The sequence below is a fragment of the Brassica oleracea genome, chromosome C3, assembly GCF_000695525.1.
Source record: "Brassica oleracea var. oleracea cultivar TO1000 chromosome C3, BOL, whole genome shotgun sequence".
In the NCBI taxonomy this organism is placed as follows: Eukaryota; Viridiplantae; Streptophyta; class Magnoliopsida; order Brassicales; family Brassicaceae; genus Brassica; species Brassica oleracea.
This window is the reverse complement of record NC_027750.1, coordinates 4,849,569-4,862,566: the sequence shown is the minus strand read 5'-3', so window position 1 is coordinate 4,862,566 and position 12,998 is coordinate 4,849,569. Positions and strand designations below refer to the sequence as shown.

The 12,998-nt window shown below is 39.6% G+C and overlaps 2 protein-coding genes across 3 annotated transcripts; one reads left to right on the top strand and one right to left on the bottom strand.

Annotated features, from left to right (window-relative positions):
• Positions 1–1,331: 1,331 nt before the first annotated feature.
• Positions 1,332–6,580, bottom strand: LOC106336281 (dolichyl-diphosphooligosaccharide--protein glycosyltransferase subunit STT3A-like). Its single transcript, XM_013775070.1, has 23 exons — positions 6,455–6,580; positions 6,142–6,204; positions 6,005–6,060; positions 5,865–5,936; positions 5,669–5,774; positions 5,537–5,587; positions 5,217–5,312; positions 5,050–5,109; positions 4,851–4,964; positions 4,625–4,711; positions 4,362–4,465; positions 4,092–4,187; positions 3,806–3,926; positions 3,620–3,700; positions 3,407–3,529; positions 3,073–3,312; positions 2,821–2,964; positions 2,541–2,727; positions 2,370–2,467; positions 2,183–2,262; positions 2,022–2,109; positions 1,847–1,936; positions 1,332–1,609 (listed from the first exon to the last, which is right to left on the bottom strand). Exons 1-23 carry the CDS (start codon positions 6,578–6,580, stop codon positions 1,556–1,558), a joined length of 2,337 nt encoding a protein of 778 aa, XP_013630524.1. The 3' UTR covers positions 1,332–1,555.
• A 1,104-nt stretch (positions 6,581–7,684) lies between these two features.
• LOC106335448 (subtilisin-like protease SBT6.1) lies at positions 7,685–12,246 on the top strand. 2 transcript variants are annotated; one of them, XM_013773971.1, is made up of 10 exons: positions 7,685–8,321; positions 8,460–8,585; positions 8,708–8,860; positions 9,167–9,283; positions 9,406–9,590; positions 9,701–9,964; positions 10,069–11,137; positions 11,230–11,733; positions 11,826–11,886; positions 11,998–12,246. In XM_013773971.1, the coding sequence occupies exons 1-10, from the start codon at positions 7,737–7,739 to the stop codon at positions 12,075–12,077; spliced, it is 3,144 nt and encodes a 1,047-aa protein (XP_013629425.1). In that variant the 5' UTR covers positions 7,685–7,736; the 3' UTR covers positions 12,078–12,246. The 2 variants fall into 2 exon arrangements, with proteins under 2 accessions (XP_013629425.1, XP_013629424.1); XM_013773970.1 differs by having other exon boundaries at positions 8,457–8,585.
• Positions 12,247–12,998: the final 752 nt, after the last annotated feature.

Sequence of the window (12,998 nt, the reverse complement as noted above, 5' to 3'; positions counted from 1 at the left end):
TTTCTGGATGTCGGCTTATAGATTGCCAAATCAGTGTATCCAAGAAATAAATAGTATATGTGCAGCCTTTCTTTGGCCTTTCTTTGGTCTGGTCCGGTTCTCTCTACACAAAAAGCTAAGGTAGCTTGGGTTGATGTGTGTATGCCAAAAGATGAAGGTGAACTGGGCTTAAAAAACCTAACTGAGATGAACAAAGTATCTTCTTTGAAGCTAATCTGGTGCATTTTATCCGCAAGATCTTCATTATGGGTTAAGTGGATCGGAAATATCTCATTAGGAAAGGTTCTTTCTGGAGTTTTAAGGAAGAGCAATTTAGGCTCTTGCATGTGGAAGAAGCTGTTGAAGCTTCGACCTTTGGTTATGCAGATGTTACAAAAGGAAATAAATAGTGGATCTACTACTTCCTTTTGGTATGAGAAATGGCCGGCGCTGGGTCAACTGATTGAGTTAACAGGAGAAAGAGGTTGTATGGATCTTGGAATTCCTATAAATTCTACAGTGGAGAATGCAGTTCAGTTGTATAGAGGAAGAAGACATCGAGTTCATAATCTTCAGCTGATTGGACAAGAGATTATAGCTCTAAAGAATCGCGGTCTCAATCAGCAGGAAGATATATGTCTTTGGAAGAGGGAGAATGGAGATTTCAAATCAGAGTTTTCAACTTCTCAAACTTGGAACCTCACAAGACATAAGTTGCAGAAGGTTTCGTGGTACAAAGGAGTATTGTTTTCTGAAGCCACACCGAGATTCTCTTTCTTTGCTTGGTTGGCGATTCTAAACAGATTAGCAACAGGAGATAGGATGATCAGATGGAATCCGCAAGCAATTTCCACTTGTGGGCTATGCAATCTGACAACGGAAACCAGAGATCACTTGTTTTTTGAATGTTGCTACTCTAAAGAAGTGTGGATTGGAACCATTAAGAATCTGGCAGGGTCTGGTAGTATTTATCGATGCAGATTATAGAGAATGGTTTGCAGGGACGAGGTCTAATTTTTCTATTGAGGTATTGTTTTCAAGCAGTGATCTATGCACTTTGGTATGAAAGGAACAAACGCAGGGTAGGAAAAGCGTCTCAGCCAGTGGTTTGCCTAATTACCAAATTAGACAAGCTAGTTCGAAACAGAATCACCTCTGTAAGAAGTAGAATGGGTGGGAAGCATGAGAAGACAATGGAGATTTGGTTTGGAAGAATCTAAGGAAGTCTAAAGCTTTTTTCTTAAGTTCTTGAGATCGCAGTAAACTCTGTACAGGAGTTTTTTTTATTGAAATAAATTTAAAATTCTTTCAAAAAAAGAAAGAAAGAAAGTTGAGCGGTGTTTGGGTGTAAATAGATGTTTATTTGATAAATTTAAACTTCTTCATAGATATCTAGTGTAATTCTCCACAATAAACATGAAAATTCATCTTAACAAATCCACATAAAGGTCTACAAAACTTTTACCAATCCTACACCAGAAACTTTGACTGCGTCCGCAACAACTTCCTCGAGGGTAAAGAGAGACCTAAGAGTTAACATAGAACTCACCATCCAACAGTGAAAGTTATAGGATTTCTACATCCACGGATTCTTCTTCACTGATTTTGAGCTCACTCCAGAGCTTGTTTTCTGGAAACAATAACAATAACAAAAGCCAAGATTAACACATTTCGTTTAAAACGAGTATCTTTAGTCGTGACAGATCTATCTTAGCTTCCAAGCTCATTATCTCACACTCGTGTACCAATTGATGATACCTATTAAAGTCGAAATTCAACTAATACGGATTTACTAACTAAATGATTCATTAATGAGTACGTAGAAGGATTTTAGACTAATTTCACAAATTCTTTTCAGGTGCTTTACCTGTTTAAGCTTCTTTACTCTACCACGAATCCTGTTTTTTTGAGGTTTCAGCTTGTATATCCGAACCATCCAGTGGTGACTCGTGAAAACCTGGTGACAAAACCAATTCCATTTACCATAATCTAAGTTTGAACCAATGCGCCACTGGTTGGTGGTAAGAGTTTCAAAATCTTACCTCTTCGAAATGTGTGAGCTTGAAATATTTCTTCCCAATCTCTGTCCGCCTGACTCGATCATAGCCTTTACCATCTGTCTCTACAAACCTGAAACGAAAAAACATAAAAACTGAGCTTGCAAACAGAGTTCAAAGTTTACACTTAAAGGAAAGCTTCGTACCTGTAGTAGCAGAGCTTGTACATAAGGCAGTTCAACATTGTTGGCGTGGCCTCTGAATCAATCCGGTATTGACCATCTCTCTATGCAAAGAAATTAATAGGTAACCAGGTTCAGATTCAAACGCCTTGACACTATTGCGCCATCACAGCATGTAGCTAAAATTGAATGGGGAAAAACATAAAAGTACCAGATAATCAGCTTCCTTTATATGAGGAAACTCGCCGCCTCCAATACGCACCATCCACAGAAACTTATTAATATCATCACTTGGGTAACCAATCACACCTGATAAAATCATTGTCTCATCAGAGAATATAAAAGATAACAATGTCATGATTATGAGCCAAAAAAAACATACCACCAAAGACGACAAGAACGTATTTCACATCCAAGGAGTTGAAAATTTCCCACGCCGCCTTTTCTGGAGATGACATGGCAGTGCCAACAGTAGCAATGTGAGTATTATTCCAGGTGTTGTTGTCGACAATAACAGTTCTATTAGCCATAGCCGTCGTCTGATAACCATAGTCCCACCATGATGCCACCTACATGATTTTTTTTTTTCGCAAACCAAGCTCAGGCTCATATATCAAATACACCTTAACACAATCAGGCTTAATAGGATCTAAAAAACTTACTTTGTCATCCACGTCAGTATTATGGCTTAACCATGCATAAGACTCTCTAAAATCATCAAAGACGTGAAGGCCATCGTGCGATTGAGATGTCAAAACTATTGATGGAGCTGAGTATGCTTCTGCAGCTGCCCAAACACAATGTATCTACAAAAAAGAAAGTATGCATTAGAAGTCTAATCATTTTTACTTTTTCGTCTCAACTAATTATAAAAGATGGGATCAAAACTAACAACTCCAAGAAAGACTGCATACCACATAGAAAGCACCCAACATTATAAGGAGAAGAAGCGCAACTATAGAGGCTTCAAGAGGCAAAACAAGAGCCTTTTTCTTCACAATCTTAGACTTAACAGAAGGTTTTTCAGCAGGTTCTCTCTCTTTCTTCTTGCCCTTTTTTGAAGACCGTTCTTTTGAAACTTCTTCACCCTTGTCAGTCTTACCAGAAGAAGCATCATCCTTTGGGGCATTTTTTGTAGAAGTGTTGTCCTCTGCCTAACAGTCGAAAGACAAATAATGTTTTGTCGAGAACTTGGGTAGCAAAGATGATTCATCAGATCGAATAAAGTAGAGAGAGAAGCATACTAACATTATCTTTGGATTTAGACGATAACTGGTATTTGATGGAACCCGTGAAAACATCAAAAGCTTGAGAGAGCGCAATTCCAGACATGATGCATGCTGCTGGAGCAAGCACGAGCATAAGACGAACCTAGAAATCAGGAGGACAGGTGATTCAGGGTGGAAGAAAAGAAGTAGGCAAGGGAAAGATGAATCTGTAATTCGTAGGCATGCAACTCACCATAACTCCGGAGAAGTATACAGACATTACAATATAGAGGACCACGAAAGAGCTCGCATCAGACAGAGGCGAAAAGCACGCCTACCAAAAGAAGAATAAGAAAATGGAAAAGAATCAACACTAACTCTATGGAAAAATGCAATGTTGTTCCGTATAAAATCTAACTATCATAAACGTTGAACTCACAATGATGCCAGCAGGGACCAAGAAAGCCAAAACATTGATATCCATGAAATAGGACGGCCAAGTTGGAGGTTGATGCTCACTTACACTTGCAATAATTGGAATATACTTGCTTGCATAAGTTCTGTTATATGATAGATTAGAAACCAAGAAATGGGGAGTGTCAGATATGCTTCAATTACCAAATGATAAAGCAGAATTTCTGAAATGTGGACAAGGGCATTATCTAAATTTGCAATGAAAATTAATCATTAGGAGAAATAAAGATTGAAAAACTAGAACAACTCACGGATCAAGTAGACTCAAACTCCTACCACTCCATCCTCCTGTTGGACTTGAAGCCACCAGTGCCACAAGAACTGCCACAACTATGAGACACACAACCCTGTAAAAACAGTGGAGCACAGAAGTTTTTATTCCCTGATATATAATCCAGGAAACCTAGAGGTTATTTCATCGGTACAAGCTATGTACAGTTGGATCAGATGCAGATAAACTCCTCTTATCAAGGTATAGAAATCGCAGACACGTCAGAGAAAAACAGTATAAGAAAGCTTACAGGCCGATGGACACAACAAGTGTCACAGCAACTTTGAACATTTTAGGAGTGAGAATGCCTTTGATATAGTATACGAGTGCTACTACATGGATGATAATGAAAACCTGCATAATTCACCGATAAAATAAGTTAACTAGCATCCAGAAAATTAAGCAACGAGAGGACTGAACCATGGTCGTTGTAACACTCAATTTCAAAATGAATAACTAAGCATTAAAATAACAGGCATGCGTAAAAAATAAGGGCATGAAGAAAGAACTCACCAAAAATGAGGCAAAATGCTCAGACGTCAAAACCGCATTGAAGCCAACAACAGGTACCAACGCTGCTAACAGCGTGCCCAGCACAACCTGCATATCCATGCACACTAAATTTCAGAATAGTTTCATTTCAGCTATTATTCAGTATCTTACGTGATATATACAACCACTTCACTCCAACACAGACAACATATTTTTTTTCTATTACCAGAAGGAAGAAGACTCATACCAAAGGAGCATAGGCAATGTATAGTCGAGGAGAGTATCGGCCAGTTACAATGCACAAAAGCACATGCATTGGTATCAGGTTGATAATGAAGGTGTAACCTCCCCACGAACATACCTATGTGATGAAGAAAAAATGATAATTGAGGAGAGAAGGGTAAAAAGGAAAGGAGAAAAAAATGAGGAATGATCCCAAGTCGTACCATGTAAAAGTATGCAATGGCATTCAGGGTGGCATAAAACAAAGAACCTGTATTTAGTGTCTGCATTGAAAAAAAGCAAGCTTTATATTTGGTTGTTGAAGGCATTTTATTATCCACATGTTCCATAGAATAAAATAACTTTACATGCCATTGGAGAAAACCCTGACCTTTATGTAAAGATAAAAAGTGAAGATCAAAGCAAAAATGGCAACAGCTTCGTTGTCATAGCTCCCAGCTACAGATCGGGATATATATGAGGGAACCTGCAAAGATTACCATTTAGTAGAGAAAATAGAAAAACCAAACAAAACAAAACTCTAAACAAGTGCATCAATAGACTTTTGTAGCAAATTCACAACCAAGCATGAACATATAAAAGTCACAACCATGATATTCTAGGAACTTAATGTTTTGCTGTTCAGAGCTCGTTAGACCACCATCACTTGAAGGAAAAAAAAAATCCAAACAAACCAATTGAATAACATACCATGGCTAAAAGAGCGGCAGCTGCTAGTCCAGCACCGGATCCCTTAACTTCCTGTTAGAATGCAAATAGATACTGTTTGATCAACTGGTTCTGGAATTTACTAAAGAGATCACGTTAGACAAAGAGACAAACCTTGGTCAAAAGGTAAGTCGCCCATGATGCAAAAGCAGAAAACACAGGTGCAGTGAAGACACAAACAGTCTCTACTGACAGAGGAATGTTTATTGAATTCAAGACCCTGCGGCAGACAGATGTAAATATTAAAACTTTAAACTAACCCCATAAAGGTATATCTATTAATTGCTGGTTTCGATGAGAGTACACTCACCACCAGATGGTTCCAGCAGTCAATGTTAAACCAGGGTAAACAGTTCCTCCAATCACACGGCCAAGAGGATACCTAAAATCAAACAAAATTAGTATAACACTATTGAAGATATCAAAGAAAATAGACAAAGAGATAATTACCAGGTCCGATCATCAAACCAATTCCAGAACTCGTATATTCCATTCTTTGATAAGAACTGAATTAAACAACAACATAATAAATTAATATGAGAATTCGCCCACACAGCAAAAATATAAATTATATTCTGGATATAAACCTGAGTGACTCTATAATTGAAGTAAGGATCAAACTCATGAATCACACTTTCATACTTTATCACCTGAAAAGAAAAAATAAAATCAATGAACGTTACCAACCAGAATAATTAAACACCGATCCGAAATTATAATTAGCCTCCTCCTCATCCCAAGCATTCTATTAATCCACAGTAGAGATGATGACACGCAAATGCAATGATGAGATCGGATCCGGAACAATCGGATCTAAACTAGTGTAACCCGATCTAGAGCCTAGCGGATTGTAAAGCACTGGGAATGAATCAAAGGAGCAGAGAGGTGAGTGGAGCTCACGGAGAAGAGACGGATCGAGAAGGCGAGGACACCAATGAGGACGAGGATCAGAGCTGACAGAACGGTCCCGAAAGCATTCCTCATCGCAGACGGCGTTCCGGGAGGTGGGCTCTCTACAGCCGCCATTTATACGCGGCGAAGGTGAGCTCTTCGGAGGAGAGGAGAGAGAGGAGAGTCTCAAGGTGGGAAGAAGACTGGGAAGGGTTTATCGAATCAAAAACTATCTTCGGAGAAACAAACAACCTCTCACACTCACGGGAATCACACAATGTTCAACGACTGGCCTAAGAATAGCGCCTCCGTGGATTTAACACATGGCAGGATTTGATTCGCTTACTTTATCTTAAATATCTTTCTGTTTTTTCTTTTGCTTGATGTGAAGTAACAATCAAACCAAACCGGAGTTGACTAACTTTGCAGAACCGTAAAATCCCGTCAACTTTGTAAATTTGGTTGCCGGTTATTGTGGACCGAAAGCTGACGTCTTTTTCCAAAGAAAAATCAAAATCCGGTTAAGCTAAACTCAAAAGCTGAATTTTAAACCAATCATGATTTAGATGTTAAACTGGATGTTAAGTTCAAACCAATCATACACACATTCTATAACCGGTTTGTTAGCACAAAACAATACATCATAACAGCACCGTAACCTCCTGGTTTGTGGTATTAGAAAGATTTAAAAAAATTGATTTAGCTATTTATGTCACTTTATTTTTTTTTGGTACACAGCCATTTATAATTCCATAGTTAAATGTGCTTGAACTATAGTAGTAGAAAGACAAATGATTTATCGGAAAGTAATACGCGATATTGTGCGAATGAGACCAAAGCACAGAAAAAAATCACATGGTGATTGCAAGATCAGTAATCACAACTAATAAACCTCCAAAAAAATGTATCACATGTCGCACGGAATGGGATCCACGGTCCGAAAAAAGGTATGTCAAAACGTTACAAAAAAAATTTAGTTAATAGTTTAATTTAAGATTTATATACCAGGAGGTCTAAGTTTCAAATCACATTTTATTAATAATTATGCATATTAATTGAGAAAACACATAGTTTGACAAAAAAAAAAAAAAGAAATTGAGAAAACACATATCACCCGATAAACCGGAAGCAACCGGAATTTTATGCACCTGACAAAGAAGTCGGTTTTGTTATAATTTAAGCTGAACCAACCAAACCAGCCGTTCAAAAGTCACTTTCTCACTCCACCAACTCTTCCCGTGTTGGTTCATCATTGTGCAGCGACCAGAACATCAAAACTACCATAGGAGTGATGCACTTTTTCCAGCGACGGCATGTGCGTCAGCGAATCTCGCCATCAAACCCTAATCCAACCATCGCCATGAAGATGCTCCTCGCAGAAGCTTCTTCATCCGCTTGCAGATCCTACATCCTCGTCGTTCTCCTCTCCGTTTTCCTCTTCTGGCGGCTCCGTCTCAACCCGCAGAACGCAACTCGCTCCGAATCCGAGACTGCGACGCACACAAACTACATAATCCGATTCAAGCACTACAAGCCGGCGGAAACTCATCGGATTTACCTCGAATCGGAGGTCCGATCCGGCGGTTGGGGGTGGATCGAGAGGGATAACCCGGCGGCGAAGTATCCGACGGACTTCGGCGTTCTATGGATCGAGGAGAGCGGGAGAGAGGCCGTCGTTGGAGAGATTGAGAGGCTGGCGATGGTGAAAGACGTGAGCGTTGAGTTTAGGTACCAGAGAGTTTTGCTGGGAGGATCTTTTCTCGACGGGGAGAAGCGTCCGGGGAAGATCTTCACTTCCATGTCTTTCGAAGGAGGTGCTGATCACTCTGCCAAGGCGGCTCCTAGTAACGCCACGTCACGGCGTCTTCTTGCTCAAGTGAGAGAGATTGTCAAAGTTATATATTAATATCTGCTTTTTTGTTTGCTCACTTAATGTGACTATAATAGTGTAGCATTCGTAAATTGAAAGTGAGTTTCTTTTTACGAGTTACACTTTTGTTTAATGTTTCAGAAGACTCAAGTGACGTCCATGTTTGGAGCAGATGTTCTCTGGAAGAAAGGGTACACTGGTGCTAAAGTCAAAATGGCTATATTTGATACTGGAATTAGAGCTGACCATCCTCATTTCCGTAACATCAAGGTTGAATAAAACCATAGAAGATTTTAGATAAAGAGTAGCAGTGTTTAAAGCTAATAGTTTGTCTTTGAGATTCTAATTGTCTTGTTAAGCTCTGAAGCTGGTATTAACGCAGTAACTTTCAGGAGCGTACAAATTGGACAAATGAGGACACTTTGAATGACAACCTGGGGCATGGGACATTTGTTGCGGGTGTTATTGCTGGTCAAAATTCAGAGTGTCTTGGTTTTGCCTCAGACACGGAGATCTATGCCTTCCGAGTGTTCACAGATAACCAGGTAATGCATGATCACGCATCAGATACGTGTCTTCCTCAACTAAACTTACTAACTCATGATGCAATAGTTTATGTTTGTTTTTTCCCTACTTACATTTGCTAAGATATTAATAATAGTTACAGAGACCTACACGTTGATCTCTATTTTCCTCAATATAGTATAATTGACCGTTTTATATATGAGTTTCTACCTTTTCTCTTTGTCCTCTCTTCATCCTTACCCCTCCCATGTATTTTGTTTCCCCAGATATGCAAGTTATCTTAATCAAATATAGGTTATGAGAAATTTGCGCTCAGCTTGTTGCAGGTATCGTACACCTCATGGTTTCTTGACGCTTTCAATTATGCCATAGCAACAGATATGGATGTATTGAATTTGAGTATTGGGGGACCGGACTACTTAGATCTGCCTTTTGTAGAGAAGGTAATGGTTGCCTAATCTCTTGGTTAAAGTTTTTATTATCCTGTTGAGTCAAGAGCCGGGGTGTTTCTCTGGAGATATATGAACAGTACCGTGTTCCAGAGGTGCTGATTAACTTTGAACAGGTATGGGAAATAACAGCCAGCAATATCATTATGGTGTCAGCAATTGGAAATGATGGGCCACTTTACGGAACGTTAAATAATCCAGCTGACCAGAGTGATGTCATTGGTGTCGGTGGTATTGACTATGATGATCACATAGCTTCATTTTCATCTCGTGGGATGAGCACCTGGGAGATTCCTCATGGGTACTGCTTTCTTTGCTGCTTGTACATTTCCATTTTACGAACCCTGCAATTGTATAGATACAAAACACTTGTTTTCATGCAGCTCCTAACTTTAAAAAAATGGCTTACAGATATGGCCGTGTCAAACCAGATGTGGTTGCATATGGCCGTGAAATTATGGGGTCCAAGATTAGCACTGGTTGTAAAAGCTTGTCTGGAACAAGTGTGGCCAGTCCTGTTGTTGCTGGTATTGTTTGCCTTCTTGTAAGTGTTATTCCTGAAGCTAGTAGGAAGGACCTGCTTAATCCAGCAAGCATGAAGCAGGCGTTGGTTGAAGGTGCTGCTAAGCTTTCGGGTCCTAATATGTATGAGCAGGGTGCAGGAAGAGTTGATCTGTAAGTTAACTTACCCTCATCGGTAATAACCATTGGATTCATCCTTTATTATTTTCTTCCTATTTCCTTAATTTTTGTAGTCTCTAATTTTCCTCTTTTGTCAGATTAGAATCATATGAAATTCTAAAGAGCTACCAACCCCGAGCAAGCATTTTCCCGAGCATTCTTGACTATAATGATTGTCCATATTCCTGGCCCTTTTGTCGTCAGCCACTATACGCGGGTGCTATGCCTGTCATTTTCAACACGACAATTCTAAATGGTATGGGTGTCATTGGCTACATTGAAGGTCCACCAACATGGCATGCTGCAAACGAGGAAGGAAATCTTCTGAGCATTCACTTTAAGTACCCAGATGTCATATGGCCCTGGACTGGCTATCTAGCTATACACATGCAGATCAAGGAAGAAGGTACACAATTCACAGGTGAAATAGAGGGTAATGTAACTGTGAAAGTCTATAGCCCACCAGCCCCTGGAGAAACTGGGCCTAGAAGAAGCACTTGCACTCTTCAGTTGAAACTGAAAGTTATTCCCACCCCACCACGAGCGAAACGTATATTGTGGGATCAATTTCACAGCATTAAGTATCCTCCAGGGTATATTCCAAGAGACTCTCTGGATGTCCGCAATGACATTCTTGATTGGCATGGTGATCACCTGCATACAAACTTTCACATCATGTTCAACATGTTACGTGATGCTGGGTACTATATCGAGACTCTTGGTTCTCCCCTTACATGTTTCGATGCTCAGCAATATGGAACTCTTTTGATGGTTGACCTTGAAGATGAATACTTTCCAGAAGAAATTGAAAAACTCAGATATGATGTCATCAATACAGGACTGGGTCTAATTGTGTTTGCTGAGTGGTATAATGTTGATACCATGGTGAAAATGAGGTTCTTCGACGATAACACACGCAGTTGGTGGACTCCAGTCACCGGAGGTGCAAATATTCCCGCACTGAATAATCTTCTTGCGTCATTTGGAATTGCGTTTGGAGACAAGATTCTGAATGGGGATTTCAGTATTGACGGTGAGCAGAGTCGATATGCTTCTGGAACGAACATTGTCAGGTTTCCTGCTGGTGGGTTTATGCACAGTTTTCCTTTACTGGACAGCTCTGAGAGTGGTGCCACACAGAATCTGCTGCTAACAGGGTCCTCGAAGGTAATGAGAAACAGCTTTTCTTTGCTTCTTACTGACTTGCTCTTCTTTGGTTGAATTGCATAGTTTTATGTAATATTCTGCTCTATTTACAGGAAGACCCTGCTGTTCTTGGGCTTTTGTCGATTGGTGATGGCCGAGTTGGTGTATATGGAGACTCAAATTGCCTGGACAGTAGCCACATGGTCACCAACTGCTACTGGCTCCTGAAGAAAATGCTAGATTTCACCAGTTCAAACATCAAAGACCCTGTGCTTTTCTCGAAGTTTTCTAAGAGATATTCACCCGTAACCACAGACGAGAAGCAACTGCCGTCTCGAAGAACTGATGTGAATTTTTCGACATACTCTTCTGTAATCGGAAAGGAGCTAATCTGTCAGGGCGACTCCAGATTTGAAGTATGGGGGACTAAAGGATATAACTTACACGTTAGAGGAAGGAACCGTAGATTGCCCGGTTATCGTGGCATTGATCTAGGTCGAGGCTTGAATTCCACAGTGGAGAATACAAGACCTGCACGTTATAGATCAGCCAGGGAAGAAGGTGAGCTTAGTTCTTCCAGGAGCAAGTATCTGGGAGGCCTATTCAATAGAGACGAGGTACTTCTTCTTATCTTCTAGCTTCTTTTTTTTTTGTCTAAGCAGTTCTGGAGGGACTAAAAAGTTTGTATTATTTTGCCCTCAATTTGCAGATTGACACGTCATTTCTTGTTGCTACTCGCTGGATAGTACCTGCTGGTGTTGCAGCTAGTGGTAATATTCCCAACTTCTTTCAAGTCTGCTTTAACTTTTGTTGCATGATAAAGCAGGTATCAAACTTTTCTGGATTTCGATTTCGATTTGATTGTATATCCTTTGATGTAGGAGTTCTAGTGCTACTAAGCATATGGAGGATCCGGCAGAAGAAGCGTAGGAGGAGAAGAGCATCTGGATCTAATCGTTAGCCTAGCATATAGCCGTGTCTAGGACCAGTCGATTTTGCCTGCGTAGAGCTTCAGTTTAATTTTCTGTAGCTTTTTTCTTACTGTCATTTACACTGGCCACAGAAATGTAATTTCACTTTTAACATTTCTACAGCTGGGAATTTTTCAAGAAATTAGTTTTCGAAAACCTCATATGAAAAAAAAATACGTTTTGAGGAATTAAATAGAACTTAGAAAATGAATAAGAAAACCTTTTTTATTTATAATGCATCCTACGTACTTGCCCAGTAACAGTATGAATTTGAAATTCACCTGTAACCAGGCAGCAACCACACCCCATAAACTATAAATTGTGATTCTGTAAGTCTTGTACAATGAATTGCAGTAGCTCAGTTGGTTCAACTCCCCATTTCTGACACCCCTTATACCTTGGTTCGACCAGCAGTTGACACCTAATTTTTGAGTGTTTTACTTTTGTTTCTTGTACGGGCCGAGGCCTATTATATTTTTACTGTTTATATTGTGGGCTTTCAAATCCAAATAGAACATTTGTGTGTTTTTGTATTAAAAATCTGACACTTTTTCAAATTATTGACACTTTTATATATTATAGTTTACGTTAAATAAAAAAATTATTTAATATTTAATAAAATTAATTAATTTTAAATAATAATTTAATTTATGACATCGGTAAAAAGAATTTCTGGATCCGCCACTAGTATTCGCTTCTAGGCTTGGGCATTTTAACCTGGACCCGAAGACTCGAACCGGAACCAATCCAAAAATACTCGACCCGAAAATGGACCGAAAATGTACGAGTACCTTTTGGGTCTAAATTTTTTTTACCCGAAAGAACCGGAACCGAAAAGGAATCGACCCGAATAGACCCGGACCCGAAAAGAACCGACCCGAATAGACCCGATCCGATAAAAACCGATTTGT

What these genes read in the sequence shown, in the direction of transcription:
- LOC106336281 (XM_013775070.1), bottom strand. Translation starts at nt 6,580, where the DNA reads ATGGCGGCTGTAGAGAGCCCACCTCCCGGAACGCCGTCTGCGATGAGG. An exon ending in CGACTTACCTTTTGACCAAG is followed by an intron (nt 5,588 to 5,668) that starts GTTTGTCTCTTT and finishes GCATTCTAACAG; the next exon opens with GAAGTTAAGGGATCCGGTGC. An exon ending in CCATTGCATACTTTTACATG is followed by an intron (nt 4,965 to 5,049) that starts GTACGACTTGGG and finishes TTCATCACATAG; the next exon opens with GTATGTTCGTGGGGAGGTTA.
- LOC106335448 (XM_013773970.1), top strand. Translation starts at nt 7,737, where the DNA reads ATGCACTTTTTCCAGCGACGGCATGTGCGTCAGCGAATCTCGCCATCA. An exon ending in ACCTGGGAGATTCCTCATGG is followed by an intron (nt 9,591 to 9,700) that starts GTACTGCTTTCT and finishes AATGGCTTACAG; the next exon opens with ATATGGCCGTGTCAAACCAG. An exon ending in GGTGCAGGAAGAGTTGATCT is followed by an intron (nt 9,965 to 10,068) that starts GTAAGTTAACTT and finishes CTCTTTTGTCAG; the next exon opens with ATTAGAATCATATGAAATTC.